Source organism: Carcharodon carcharias, chromosome 8, assembly GCF_017639515.1.
Source record: "Carcharodon carcharias isolate sCarCar2 chromosome 8, sCarCar2.pri, whole genome shotgun sequence".
Taxonomy (NCBI): domain Eukaryota; kingdom Metazoa; phylum Chordata; class Chondrichthyes; order Lamniformes; family Lamnidae; genus Carcharodon; species Carcharodon carcharias.
In genome coordinates this window covers 52,545,524-52,558,760 of record NC_054474.1, presented here as the reverse complement: position 1 = coordinate 52,558,760, position 13,237 = coordinate 52,545,524, and the positions used below count along the sequence as shown (strand labels likewise).

Here is a 13,237-nt window from a genome sequence, read left to right as displayed (position 1 = left end):
GGCATGCACAGTGACAGTCTGATGACTTAAACTAATGACACATCTTTGTTCTCCCTTTTAGGTTCACCAGCACACACTCGCTCTCTGGATACCTAAGGGCCGCCCTTGATGCTGCAGGGCCTCCAGGCTTCACTTGCACTTGCATCACACCTGCTATCTGAAGCAGGCACCAGCATGGATACCAGCATCTCAGTGGGCATTAGATCAGCAGCTAGAATGTCGGTGCACTTTGATGAGGGCACTTCACACTCGCTTGAGGTGCAGCTCAAGTCAGGGAGTGCCCAGGGCACCAGCAGTCGGAGAATTGCTGGGGACCAGGACAATGCTCAATTGAAGGCAGATAATGACTCTCTGGAGTTGTCCATTAGGCAGCAGATACTGGATGTTCACTGAGATGTACGGGAGGACCTGGCAGAGATTCATGAGTGTCTGCATACCATGGTCTCTGTTGTGGATGAGTCCATGCGGAGCGTGAGCACTGCGTTAACCCTGATGGCTGAACACATTGCTTCCTCCATTGAGAGAGTGGCAGCTTTCTTGGAGAGGCAGCTCCAGGAACACAAACAGGGGTTCTTGGGGTTGCGCTCGGACCTGCAAACCCTCATGCAGGAATTGACCTCAGGTAGTCGGTTCCAGTGTGGGAGATGGATGAGGCTAGTATCCCAGCTAGGTGCCCTCAATGGTGAGCAGCGAGGTCCAGAGCACCATCACATTGATGCATGAGCTGCCTGTCAGCTCTGCGGGCTCCTCACAAGGCGCTCTGGATGACAGCAGCAGCTTCTCTGCCCTTCCACCAGTGACCATGGCATCTGATGAGGGAGCAATGACTGGGAAGATGCCAGCCGTGGCACTGGCTGCTCTCTCCCAGGCGAGGCCAGCACAGGCTCTACTGGCCAAAGAGCGACCGCCAAAGTCAGCAAGGCCAAAAAGAAACCAGAGTCAGCAGGCTGTCCCCACTGTCGGCGGCAGCGAGGAGAGAGCACCTAGACATAGCACTCACAAACGTAAGTTAAAGGCACCATGAGCACAAGAGGGACAGTTCATGGGTGACTTTCTATTCATTTATGTTTGGTTTATCTTTACTGGTGTGGAAATGAAGAACAGAGAAGGTTATGCAATCTTTTTTGGATTGTCAAAATAAGATCAATTTTCTTTTTGTCATAATGGTCTGAGTATGCTTCACCTTTTTATTTTTTTGGCGCAGAGTATGCCAGTATGTAATGCTGGACGTCAGTGGCTCCAAATTTTATTGCACAGGCACTAAGTGGATTTTGTGTTCAAATGAAAGGGTAATTTCAGACATCTGGAATGGAGGCGGCAACCCTGGCATGCAGCTGAAGCTGATCTTTGGCAGCCTAGCTGAAGGAGCATTGGATCAAGGCGTCCTGCCTCCCTGGAGGTTATCGAGGTCTGCATCCATGCCCTCAGCATTCTCCTCACTGTCCTCCTCTTCTGACTCACTACTGGACTCATCATCTGTGGCCTATGCATCTGCGTCAAGATCCTCCTCCTCTAGTGGGTCCCCCCTTGCCAGTGCCAGATTGTGGAGAGCGCAGCATGCAACCAATATCAGTGACACCTGCTCGGTGTGGGGGTGGGGGTGGGGGGGCGGGGGGGCGGGGGGGAGGGGGGGTATTGTAGTACCCCCCCTGAACGGTCCAGGCATTGGAAGCATATTTTGCAAAGATCTCTGGTCTCGTAAAGCCTCTCTGCCTCTGTTCTTGGGTGGCAGAGAGGCGTCATAAGCCACTTTTCAAAGGATAGCCCTTGTCACCCAGCAGCCATCCATCCAGTCAGGCTGGAGCCCTGAAGAGCCTCGGCACCTGGGAGTGTCTCAGGATGTACTTGTCATGGGAGCTGCCTGGGTACCTTGCAATGACTTGCAGAATCTGCATCCTGTGGTTACAAACTAACTGCATGTTCGTGGAGTTTGAATCTCTTCCTGTTGATGAAGGCACCGAGCTCACCTGCTGGTGCCTTGATGGCCACATGTGTACAGTTGTTCGCACCCTGGATATGGGTGAACCGAGCAATCGCTGCAAAGCCTTTGGCTCGCTCAGCCTGGCTGGTCTCATCCGTACGGTAAAGAATAAAGGGCAGTACCTGCCTGAACAGAGCTTCTGTCACCAGCTTGATGCAACTGTGGACAGCTGATTGGGAGACTCCACAAAGATCACCCACTGAGCCCTGGAAAGAGCCGGAGGCATAGAAGTTGAGGGCCACTGTGACCTTCAGAGCCACTGGCATGGGGTGTCCACCCACACAGTTGGAGCTGATCTCAGGGCCTATCATCTGATAAATGGAGGTCACTGTCTCCCTTGAGAGGTGGAGCTTCTGTCGGCATTGCAGCTCGGACATATTGAGGTAGCTGCATCACCGCCAGTAAACACTGGCAACAGGATAGTGGTGTCTTCTGCGGTCCCTTCCGCCTTGGGTTTCCTGCTAGCCCTAATTCCCTTTATGCCTGAGCCTCTCCTCCCACCAGTCACTCCCCTGGAAGCTGCATTGGGACACCTGACCTCTTCTTCCTTCTCCTCCTCTCTTCCTCCTCAGAGGAGGTGCCACCAGCGGAGAACACAATCCCTATTACCAGGGAATTAGAAAGCTGTCTGATAACTGGAAGGGTCCACATGATCTGAATCCGCCAGGGCCTTGGAAACACCAAGGAGTCCTGAAATGAAGCCTGGAAATGCTAAGAATGAAGCCCCAAACAGAAATGAAGCTGCCAACTACCAATAAGTCACCAGCAGCAAACTATGTACCAAAATCCCCACTACAGACACTGGCAATGCAGCTTTTATCTCGCCCATGGATGAGGTTTTTGAAAATGTCGGCTGGCCGCCTGCCCGTTCTGCCCATGTGATGAGCATAAAATCACACGGGCAACAAAAAATCGGCATAATTGGCTTTTTAATGGCCTTAAGTGGCCTCTTAATTCATGGCGGGGCAGCTCCGGCACCCGCTCATGCCCACCGATTGAAATATCGCGCAGCTGTGCAGTGACATCAGGACTCTCAATCGACGTCATCGTGTTATTTTATGCCCGATCGAGTCCGGCACGTGCCTGCCTGCAGGACTTAAAATTCTGCCCCAAAAGTGTGGTCTAACTAAGGTTTGATGCAAGTTTAGCATAACTTCTTTATTTTTCAATTCTTTTCTAGAAATAAACTCTAGTGCTTGGTTTGTTCTTTTTTTATAATATTATTAACTCGCATCATTATTTTTAGTGGAGAGAGAAACAGAATTAATCTTTCAGGACAAGGAACTTTTACAGAACTGAAGAAAGGTCCTTAACATGAAATGTTGGGCCAGATATTCATGGAGTCATGGAGACTCCAAGGATCTTTAAAATTATTTATTTTAAATTATAATTATTTTTCCGCCACAAGCTAACTAGTTTGCTGACTTTTGTAACCAACACCAATGCCTGAGTCAGCATCATGCTGTAAGTATGGGTCTGACTGCCTTAAATAATAACATGGATGGCAATTGCGAGCCGCTGTAAGTGAGGACTTACATAAGTCGAGGACCAACTGTACTAGCACAACTCTGCTAGCTAGTGTGCGGCAGGAAAAATAATCTACCCTTGTTGACAACATGGATGTGGAAGCTGCTCTATCCAAAAAAAGGCAAAATACATACTATTTCCATTAAGAGTGGGCAAACAATTTTTTGTTTTCAAGCATTTAAAGACAAGTGTGTTTGTTTAATCTGCAGTGTCAGAGTTGCCGTGGGAAGAAAGAGCAATGTCGAGACATTTTTCAACAGCGCACAAGCATTTTAAGACCAAGCCTGGTCCTGGAGAGCCCCAATCCAGTTAGTCTCATAGGTCACCTGTTTCTAAAGACTGGGAACAACTGTCAGTTATTGATCAATGAAGCAAGTAATCTGTTCAATTAAGAGAACGCTGGCTGAATTTACAGGTGTTCCCAATCTGATTTTAGACTTAATTTAACAAATCATCTGTTTAACTGATCACAATGAAATTGATCCAAGTCTTAAATTGGTGATGCAATGACCTATAAAACCTGCTGGGTTGGGGATCTCCAGGAATAGGGTTGGAGATTCCTAGCTTAATACCTAGCACTTAGCAATCCATATATTTTCAATATATGTTTTAGTAGCTCAGAATATTTTTCATTAATCAGAAGTAGCTCTCATTAAAGAAAAGGTTGGTGACCCGTACTCTAGGTTTTGTTCCATGATGTTTCTGAGTATATAGATCTGCTTGCAGCATGATCTGATATAACTGACATATATCTGACATAACCCTAAGTGCTATCATTATAACATTATTAATTGTTGACTGCTTTCCACAATCTATCATTTTCACTGTGAGGGATTGTAAATTCACAGTTCTATTGATAGCTCAAACAGGTTATTAAATGATTAACTGTCTTTGATGTGGAGTTATGAATACCCATGTTTGTTTTTATAAGGGGTTAAGAATTTGAGGGGTTTTAAATGTATTGAGTGGGCTTTCATGAATGGGACTGTTTGCTTATTATAATGAAAGCTGTAATAGATAATTAGATATTTATTTTATTTCATCTCAGCATGGATCCTGAGGTCTGCCAATGGTAGATACTGGGTGAGTTGGCACGGAGTGTGTAAGAGCCATGGGAGATGTGGGGGGAGCATGAATGGAATGGATGAGGCATGGAAAGTGGGGGAGGAAATAGAGCTTGAGGAGTGATGGCTAGAGGGCCTAATCTGTAAGCAGCAGCTGTGACAAAGTTAAAGAGAACCGAGAGTGGTCTTTTAAACAACTGCCTTGGCAGTCAGCAACCCCTGTGGCCGTCTTCAATCTGTATCCAGGGGCAGCAGGTCGAATTCTACACACTCCACTGCCCTCCGCACCGACCAATCCCTGAGTAAAAATGTCACCATTCAGGGCACTTTGCCCCAAGGCTGTACACTAAGCCAGGAGATTTCCAACGCTACCTGCCTTAGAAGCGAAAATCCGGCTGGTAAGCTCTGTTTCTGTTCCCACAGATGCTGCCAGACCTGCTGAGCACTTCCAGCATTTTCTGCTGTTTTGCAGGTTTCCAGCATCCGCAATATTTTGCCTTGGTGTCACTACTTCTAGTAATTTGCATATCTAGGTTTGCTTCTTTGCTCCTAGAGAAAGGCTTAGCCTCTATCTCCTAGCTCACTGTAACAAAACAAAAATAATTTTACAAACGTTGGAAATCCAAAGCCAAATCTGAAAAATACTGAATCTGTGGAAAAAGTTAATGCCTCAGGTAGAAACTGCTTGGTCTGACAAAGGATCACATTCCTAAAATGTTAACTTGATTCTTTTTCCCTTAGATGTAGCCCAACACACTGAGTTTTTCCAGAATTTGTCTGTTTTCATCTCAGCTGCTTGTGTTTGGGGATCAGCCAGCTGTGTTTCCAATCAGAGCTGACTAACCACCCTCCTAGGTGTGAGCTCCTGGCAATGAACCCCAGCTGACTTCAAATGAATAGAGCCATTCCAACATCTCACACGTAAATGTTTACTGAGCTGTTTTAAACCAACGTCTATTGTTCCAAAGAATCTGGATTAATGCTACATCTGAAATCTAATCTGTACTCCGGTGCAAATCTGTTCTGAGGATTGAATCCCTTGTGGATGAAATTTAACTTAAAAGTAACATATTAGCATCAATTTCATCTGAATCCTTCCTCAGCCAAATAGTCAGACATTCCAAAACGCAACAGAGGCACATTTATAAGGTATTCTGCAATGGCTCATATAACCGACAGATACTATCAGAAATCCCTTAGTTGACCAAGCAAATGAATAGTTTCTTATTCCACCAGTCTCTGTAACCATTTACTTCTCGAGTGTTAACTTTGCTCACCGATTGCAGCCTCACCTGAGTCAGAAAACTGTGAGTTTTAGAATTACTCCAGTACATGCATATAAGCAGATTCCTCACTGAGATACTGAGGAAATTCTGCATTGTTGGGCTGTAGCTTTTTGACAAAACCTTCAGGCCAATTTTCAAGAAGTGCTCAAAATGGGTACAGAAATGATAGAGCAGCCAAACCACCTGCCCAATTGTGCCAGTCGGAGAGCTGAACCACTGGTGAGTTGTAGGTGCCAAGCAGCATCTCTCCGCAGCTTGCTGGTTCTGGAAGGGTATGAAATCAGCTCCCACACAAAGCTGGCAGTCAGGTCAGGCCTGCGGGGTGGCGGAGGGCTTTGAATTCCAGTTTCCTTCCGGGGCCCATCACATGGGAGTAATGGAGCGTAGGAGTGAATCTGGTGGAAGTTGGCATGAAGATAGTGCCCAATCAGGACTGTATCCTGTATATATGTATATAGTTATATGTTATTAACAGACAGTTATTGTTCAAATATACAAGCTCTAGACATCTTCAAGAGACAACATACAACCCTACAAACACCCCACCCCCAACATTAAGCTGAGGCCCAGTCTGATTGTTCAGATGGAAGTAAAAGATCCTATGGCACTTTTCAAAGGGCAGTAAGTTATCTTGGCATCCCAGGCAACATTCATCTCACATAATTGTACCACCAAACAGGATAACTGGGTCATTACTCTGATTGCAGTCTGTAAGACCTTGCTGTACACAAATGTTAGCTGTGTTCAAAACAACATTTCAAACAGCATTTGTTGGTGATGAAGCAGTTTGGTGCATAATTAGAATGTGAAAAGTACAATGAAAATATAGGTTCAATTTTCCTTCTTTAATAACTTGTAGAAAACTACAAATAATGCTGATGTAGATAATTTATTAGACAACACATTAAGCAGTTGTAGAACTTAATGTTAAATTTAATGCTATGTGGTACAAGTACCACTTAAAAAAAACTGATTCGCTAATAGTTGTTTAGATGTCATCTTTTTGGTCTGAAAGGGCACTTTATGTTGCACAACATTCTAATTAGCAATCAGTCTCAGTTATAGGCAAACAGATATATTTTTAAGAAAGTGACAAGTTTATCAAAGTGAAAAAAATAATTCAGTACACATCATATAAATATTTAAATGTTTAGTGAATTTATTGCTTAATTTTCAAAATCCCCTCGATTCACATGAAAAGAACAGCTTCAATTTTATTTTCTGCACATAATCCACATTAAATCAGTGGAGTGATGGACCAGCCCACCACCTTACTTGTGCTAATCCTGTAGCAGTTCGACAAAATAGCCTATATATTCAGTCACGCAGCACCCAGTTTCTGGGCACTGACTGACATACTAAGGCCCCAAAATGGTGGGTAGGAAATGTGTACACACTTCTGGCCTGAAGTGCAGTATTTGCCATATTGAGACAGGATCAGAAATCAGCATCCAGGGTCTACACCTGAAACAGGCATTTTCCCTTTGTATATGCAAATAAGGGGCCTAACCCTATTTGGGGACTCCACTCCAAGACTGGTTTGCCCTGGGGCAGACCATACCAGCACTGGCTACACTTAGTAAAGATAACACCATGCTTTTGTAAGGTTGTTTGGTGTCTCACTAAGAGGTCTGGAGGCCTGTGTGGTTGAACATAAAGGCTGGAAATTTACGGTGCTGTCATGGAGGGGACGGGGCCGTAAAATGCGGTGAGACATGCCAAGCTGGACCGTAAGATCCCGCTGGCGTAAAAGAGTTTATTAACAACTCATAACTATGTATATATCTCAAAGGTATAGCCCTGCCTAGGTGCCATCATCATGCCGATTTCTTTCAGACTCTTTCTCTACACCATACTGTCTCCTGTCTGCTGTCATGTGAATCTCTGCATCATACTGTGGGTGGTATGGTCCTCCAGTCCCATCTTAATCCTTACCATTCTGAACACCCTTATACTACATCTCCTCCCAAGTCTTTATCCAACATATTATGAATATGATCTTTTTTCACATGCTACTCTCTTTTTTCTCAATCATCCGCACTTGGCTGTCACATGGTATGGCACCGGCTTCAGACTCAGCTGCAGCACTCCTCCAGTTATGCTGGTTAAACAATCAGTATGCTCTGCCTGGTTAGTGCTCTGATTATTCTAAAGGTAAGTGCAGCCCTTTTTAGGATTTTGCTCACCATTTTTGTGATCTGGCTAGGTCCTCTGACTCTGCGTTTTATAAGGTTTGGCAATGGTATTTTCCCTGAATTTTGCTCACCCTTTTGTGATCTGGCTAGGTTCTTTAACTTTATGTTTGATCAGGTTTGGTTTTGGCTCACCCTTTAGTGATCTGGCTGGGTCCTTTGATTCTGCATTCTATTAGGTTTGGCAATGGTATTTTTCCTGAATTTTGCTCGCCCATTTTGTGATTTGGCTAGTTCTGGCTACAGCAAAGTCTTAACTCATTTCAGTTCTGTAATTGTGCCACTCATGAATTCATTAACTGCTCGCAGCTTGGTTTTTCATCTCAATGCCTCCTCTTTTCCATTCAGCTGGTTCTTCAGCTCTTCAGTCTCTTTGGAGGCATGGGTTTGATCCCACTGCTGCCACCATTATGTAAGGTTGTTTGGTATCTCACTAAGAGGTCTGGAAGCTTATGTGGTTGAACATAAAGTGTTTATTAATAATTCATAACTCTACACATATCTCCAAAGAACCGCCCTATCCAGGTACTATCATTGTGTCGACTTCTCTCAGACTCTTTCTACACCACTCTGTCTCCCTGTCTACTATTATGTAACTTGCTGCAGCATACTGTGGGTGATACTGTTCTCAGGTCCCACCTTAACTCTTACTAACCTGAATACCCTTATACTACACATGCTAGTGCAGGCATGAAGATATTACTGTAGGATGACTGCCAAGGGGGCAGTTTTGCAACTTCAACAGCCTAGCAAGCTTTCTGGAAAGTTCCAAATTGGATTAGAATGGGCAGAGGGCTCCCTTGAATGGACATGCCTAAACAGTACTCTTCTGCGGAATTTCATACCCGCTATTGTCAAGACTTACTCCAAAACTCAGGGACAATAAACTCTCAGGCTCTCTGATTCCAGGTCTGCCATGTAACAAAGGAGATCCAGCGAAACTGAGTAGCCGATATAAAGTGCTAAACTTCACTATCTACATTCCGTTGCATATCAATAGCTTTTGACCATGTGACAAACTCCTTATTAACTATGAAAGACCATCATTTGTCTTCCATCATTAGCAATGGCCATTCATCATGTAACTAAAACTGCCCTGTGATTTTGAAATCCTTTTATCAAAAATTGAGACTGGGCAGTCTGCAGAACACCAGCAACATATCGCAGCTGTGAAAAATAAGGCTGTGTCACCTTGCCATTTCATGACCTGTGAGACTTAAATTATTTTAAAAGCCTCCTCCAGCCTGTTTGGAACAACTCTGTGTTTGCCTATAAGAAATTGGGCCTCCAGTTGCAACAGCCATCAGAGTCTGTCTACACAACCTGCTGAACAGCCTTTAGTTTGAAGGAGCCCTGCAGTTTATTGGGGTTTGACCACAGCCGTCTTAACTGAACTTACCTGAACTTCAATTCCAGAATGGGAAAATCTCCCTCCTCCACTGGATTCTCTAAGACATGTAAACCGCTAACTATTCTGTTTGGTTTTAATGCACTACTGTCTTTAACTGTATCTTTCTTGTGGGCATGTTGTGATTAACATGGTGATAGACCTTTCCAGGTGTGTGTGAGAATAAATAATACTCTTTATTTAAATCCATGAAAGTCTGCTGCTGGTGACTTTTAAATTGACCGCACATTAACACTAACTTTGGGTACACACATCAGCCTTATCAAAAATAAAATAAACTGATTTTGGACAAAAGGGAAAGGGAAATTGGGGCTTTCAGTCCATCTGTCTCCCTTGCCCAAAACAACTGACTGTGGAACAACCTGCAAAAAAAAAAGTAAGATTTTCACATTTACAGATTTCGATGTGGAGCCCAAAGGAGCAGGAGAAAGAAGAGGCAGGCTTGCATTTATATAGTACCTTTCACAACTTCAGGACACCTCAAAGCACTTTGCAGCCAATGAAATATATTTGCAATGTAGTCACTGTTGTAATTTAAGAAATGTGACAGCCAATTTGCACACAGCAGTCCCCCAAAAAGCAATGTGATATCAACTAATAATCTGTTTTTGTGATGTTGCTTAAGGGATAAATATTGGCAGGACACTGCAGATAACTTATCTGAGGACTGCAATGATGCTAATAGCAGCAGCCTGATTTTGGTGCCCTCTTCGCCGGCTGGATGCTTGCACCATGCTGGCTTCACTGTACTGCAACCTGAGGCCCAATGGATGCCTCAGGCTTCACAATTCAGTGGTGGGGCTTGCACCCTGTGCCCAACTATGCGCAAAAATGGATGTGCCTGAATTTCCAGGTTGCTATGTTCGTTTAGCGCCTGACTGTTCACAATGTTACATTTTACCCACTTACAGCATATTTCAGAAATCAATCTAAGGAATCACATGCCCTGTGCCAGCCAGTCGCTGTCTAATGTGCTTCTGTTTGAATACAGCCTTCAATGTCACTGACTTGCCTTAATGCATTGAATTTTGAACCTGCCTGTGAATATAGATAACTGCCATTTTGAAACCAGGTACTTGATGACAATTTTGGCAGCAGAAATATTATGAGCCAACCTTTCCACACCTAAAATTTTTCACACTTTCGTTAGAGGACCTATACATGAGTTGAATAATATCAGTTGCTAAAGCACACTGTATTGTGTCTTGCAGTGGAACATAAACCAGGCAAACCCAGTTTCAGATTTGATTACTTTTCCCAATCCAGTGATACATCAGCAGCCTCGCATGGAAATGAAGGATGGAACTTGTCCACAAGCTTGGCAGTGAGTGAATCAAAAGCGGAAATGTTGTGATGAGCAAAGGGATCAGATTCTGCTGCAATAGCATGAAACTGCTGCGGAAATCAGGTAGCGTTGCTTTCAAGAAATCAGTTCTGAATTTTTCCATTTTACTAATTTCCTTGCTAAATGCTGCTGTTAGATAAGTAAGCTGAATGCGACTGACTTTTCAACAACCTAATGCTTTTTTAAGTTATGACTTATCAAGGGCTGTACAGCTTCACATCACACTGAAGTCCAATGTGTGGGACCACAGAGTGTCAGAGGCTGTCATTCACCCTGAGTTGTCAATCTCAGCAAGGCAGAAATGAGGAGTACTAAACAAAGTCACATAGTTCCCCATGGAGGATGGTTTCATTCACTGCCTTGCTTCCAGCTTGACAGCAGCATTAATATTGGGCACCTATCCTTTTGGTTCATGGCCCGTGGACACAACTTTAGCTACTCAATGATTTACTAACCTGCAAAACAACTTTGAAAGTGCTTTATCATCAACTTAAAGAGATGCAGAAAGGGATTACTTATTTAGACATTAACACTGGGGTGAATAGATGCATTGCTCTGAGTAGTGATCCACTAAAGTAAAAATACTGCATCATCAGCTTGACTAATCAAGCAGTACTAAAAACTTTAGTTAGTCAAATTAAAGCATATATCATATAATTCATTTGAGAAACCGTACTTAAACATCAGTAAACAAATTAAACGATTACCAGTACAGAAGCTGTCAAAACACATACAACAAGATGTTCAACTTGATGCGTTGCAGCCATAGCACATTGAAAAATGCAACACAAAATCTGTACTCTTTAAAATTCACTGAAAACTCTTCTAAGGAAAACTGCTATTCAGAATTACTGCAAGTCAAAATCTCAACGAGATTACAAGTTACAATGTTCATGCCTTAGTGGTTATAGCAGTAAAGGAGTTTAAATTGAGAATAAAAGTTAGAAGATGTGACATTTCCAGATTGAAGTAGCTTTTGCATGAAGGAATGCAGCTAAGTATTGGAGTTGGCACCATGATTTAACACACTACACAAAAAGTCCGCACTTGAGCCAGACTGTCTTTCCAGGTACTACAATAAGGCATGAGCATTACAGTGAGGCAGGTTACTCCAAAAAAGGGAATTCTGACCATATTTTTAAAAAAATCTGAGAATTGAATATATGCCTGCATTGATTTTCATTTCTTCCACTTTTAGCAAGTAGATTTTAGAATATATATTTTGAAAATTGCTACTACTTAAATATTCCATTAAGACCTTTCATAAAGCATAGAATTTATTGCAGGGTTTATCTTTAACAGTCAAAATAACCCAGTTTCTTACGTGTTAAAACTCATCCAAATCATACAGTCAAGAAGATTACATTGATTTGCAGTAACTTGTCCCTTTTTGCATAAGGGCACAACCTAAAAAAAGTCAAAAGAGTAGCAACTAATTTGAATTCGTAGCTTCACTAGAGACATTGTTTAAAATAAATTACCTTTTCTTTTCCCCTTGCCTTTACCACGTTTGTCACCTTTCTTTTTTCCTCTGCCCTTTTTCTTGTTTTCAGACATTCTGTGCAGTTAAAAACTAATCCTAACACAGACGCAACAGGCTATGCTGTACGAAGAGTGGCTTAACTTCCTCGTCCCTTATGTTTATTCAACACCCACTACGGTGCCTCCTACTACTGATGACGTTTGTTGGAGGCTGACTGGATGGGGGTTTCCCATTCTGCAACCATTAAACGAGCTGCTTTTTCCCCAGTGATTTATTGACTGCATATTTTAATTGTTTTGGTTAAAGTAGCATGGAGGCAATTTTGTTTAGGTCCAGAAAGGCTATTCCTGAACATTACTTAGAGGAGAATGGACACATTTTCTTGCCTTAGTTTTACAAGAATTGGCTTATTTACTCAGCACACTGAAAACCAAGCAGAAAATCACACTAATCCTAAAGATGCACATTTTCAATAGTAGTTTTAACCAGTTGAGTTAAATTGGGTTATCACGAGAAACCATCAATAACAAAAACACACAGCAAAAGTACATTATATAATTTTCAATCATTATGCAGTGACAGGATACTCCAAAATGAATCAGCGTGGAGTATTTAAATATTGTCCATGTTGACAATTGCTGCTGACAACTCTGCGCTCTTCACGACGAATCAATATTTGTACACACAGAATAATACTATGGGGTCATTTTAATCTTGAATGGATTTCAAGCGGATGGGAGTGCGTGGTGACTGCAAAACACACTTGCTGGCATAAACTTTGGGCCAGGAGAGATTTCAAAACCTGGACCTCATTTATATTTGACAAGCAGCTTTCTCACTCACTCGCAATAGGAACAGGAAACATGTCCATTTTGAATATTTTCTGGTGGGCCTCTAATTTACAGAGGGAATACATCTCTTAAGGGGAGATTGAATTCATTGGTCCAAGAT

General features: G+C 42.9%; 1 protein-coding gene across 1 annotated transcript in view; it reads right to left on the bottom strand.

The window, feature by feature from the left end:
* The window catches only part of LOC121281068 (pro-neuregulin-2, membrane-bound isoform-like), a 167,293-nt gene extending 154,868 nt beyond the window's left edge, over window positions 1-12,425 (bottom strand). Inside the window, exon 1 of the mRNA XM_041193698.1 lies at window positions 12,285-12,425. Coding sequence (XP_041049632.1) covers window positions 12,285-12,360 — 76 coding nt within the window. The 5' untranslated portion in view covers window positions 12,361-12,425. The remainder of the gene's footprint in view (window positions 1-12,284) is intronic.
* Between the last annotated feature and the right edge of the window lie 812 nt (window positions 12,426-13,237).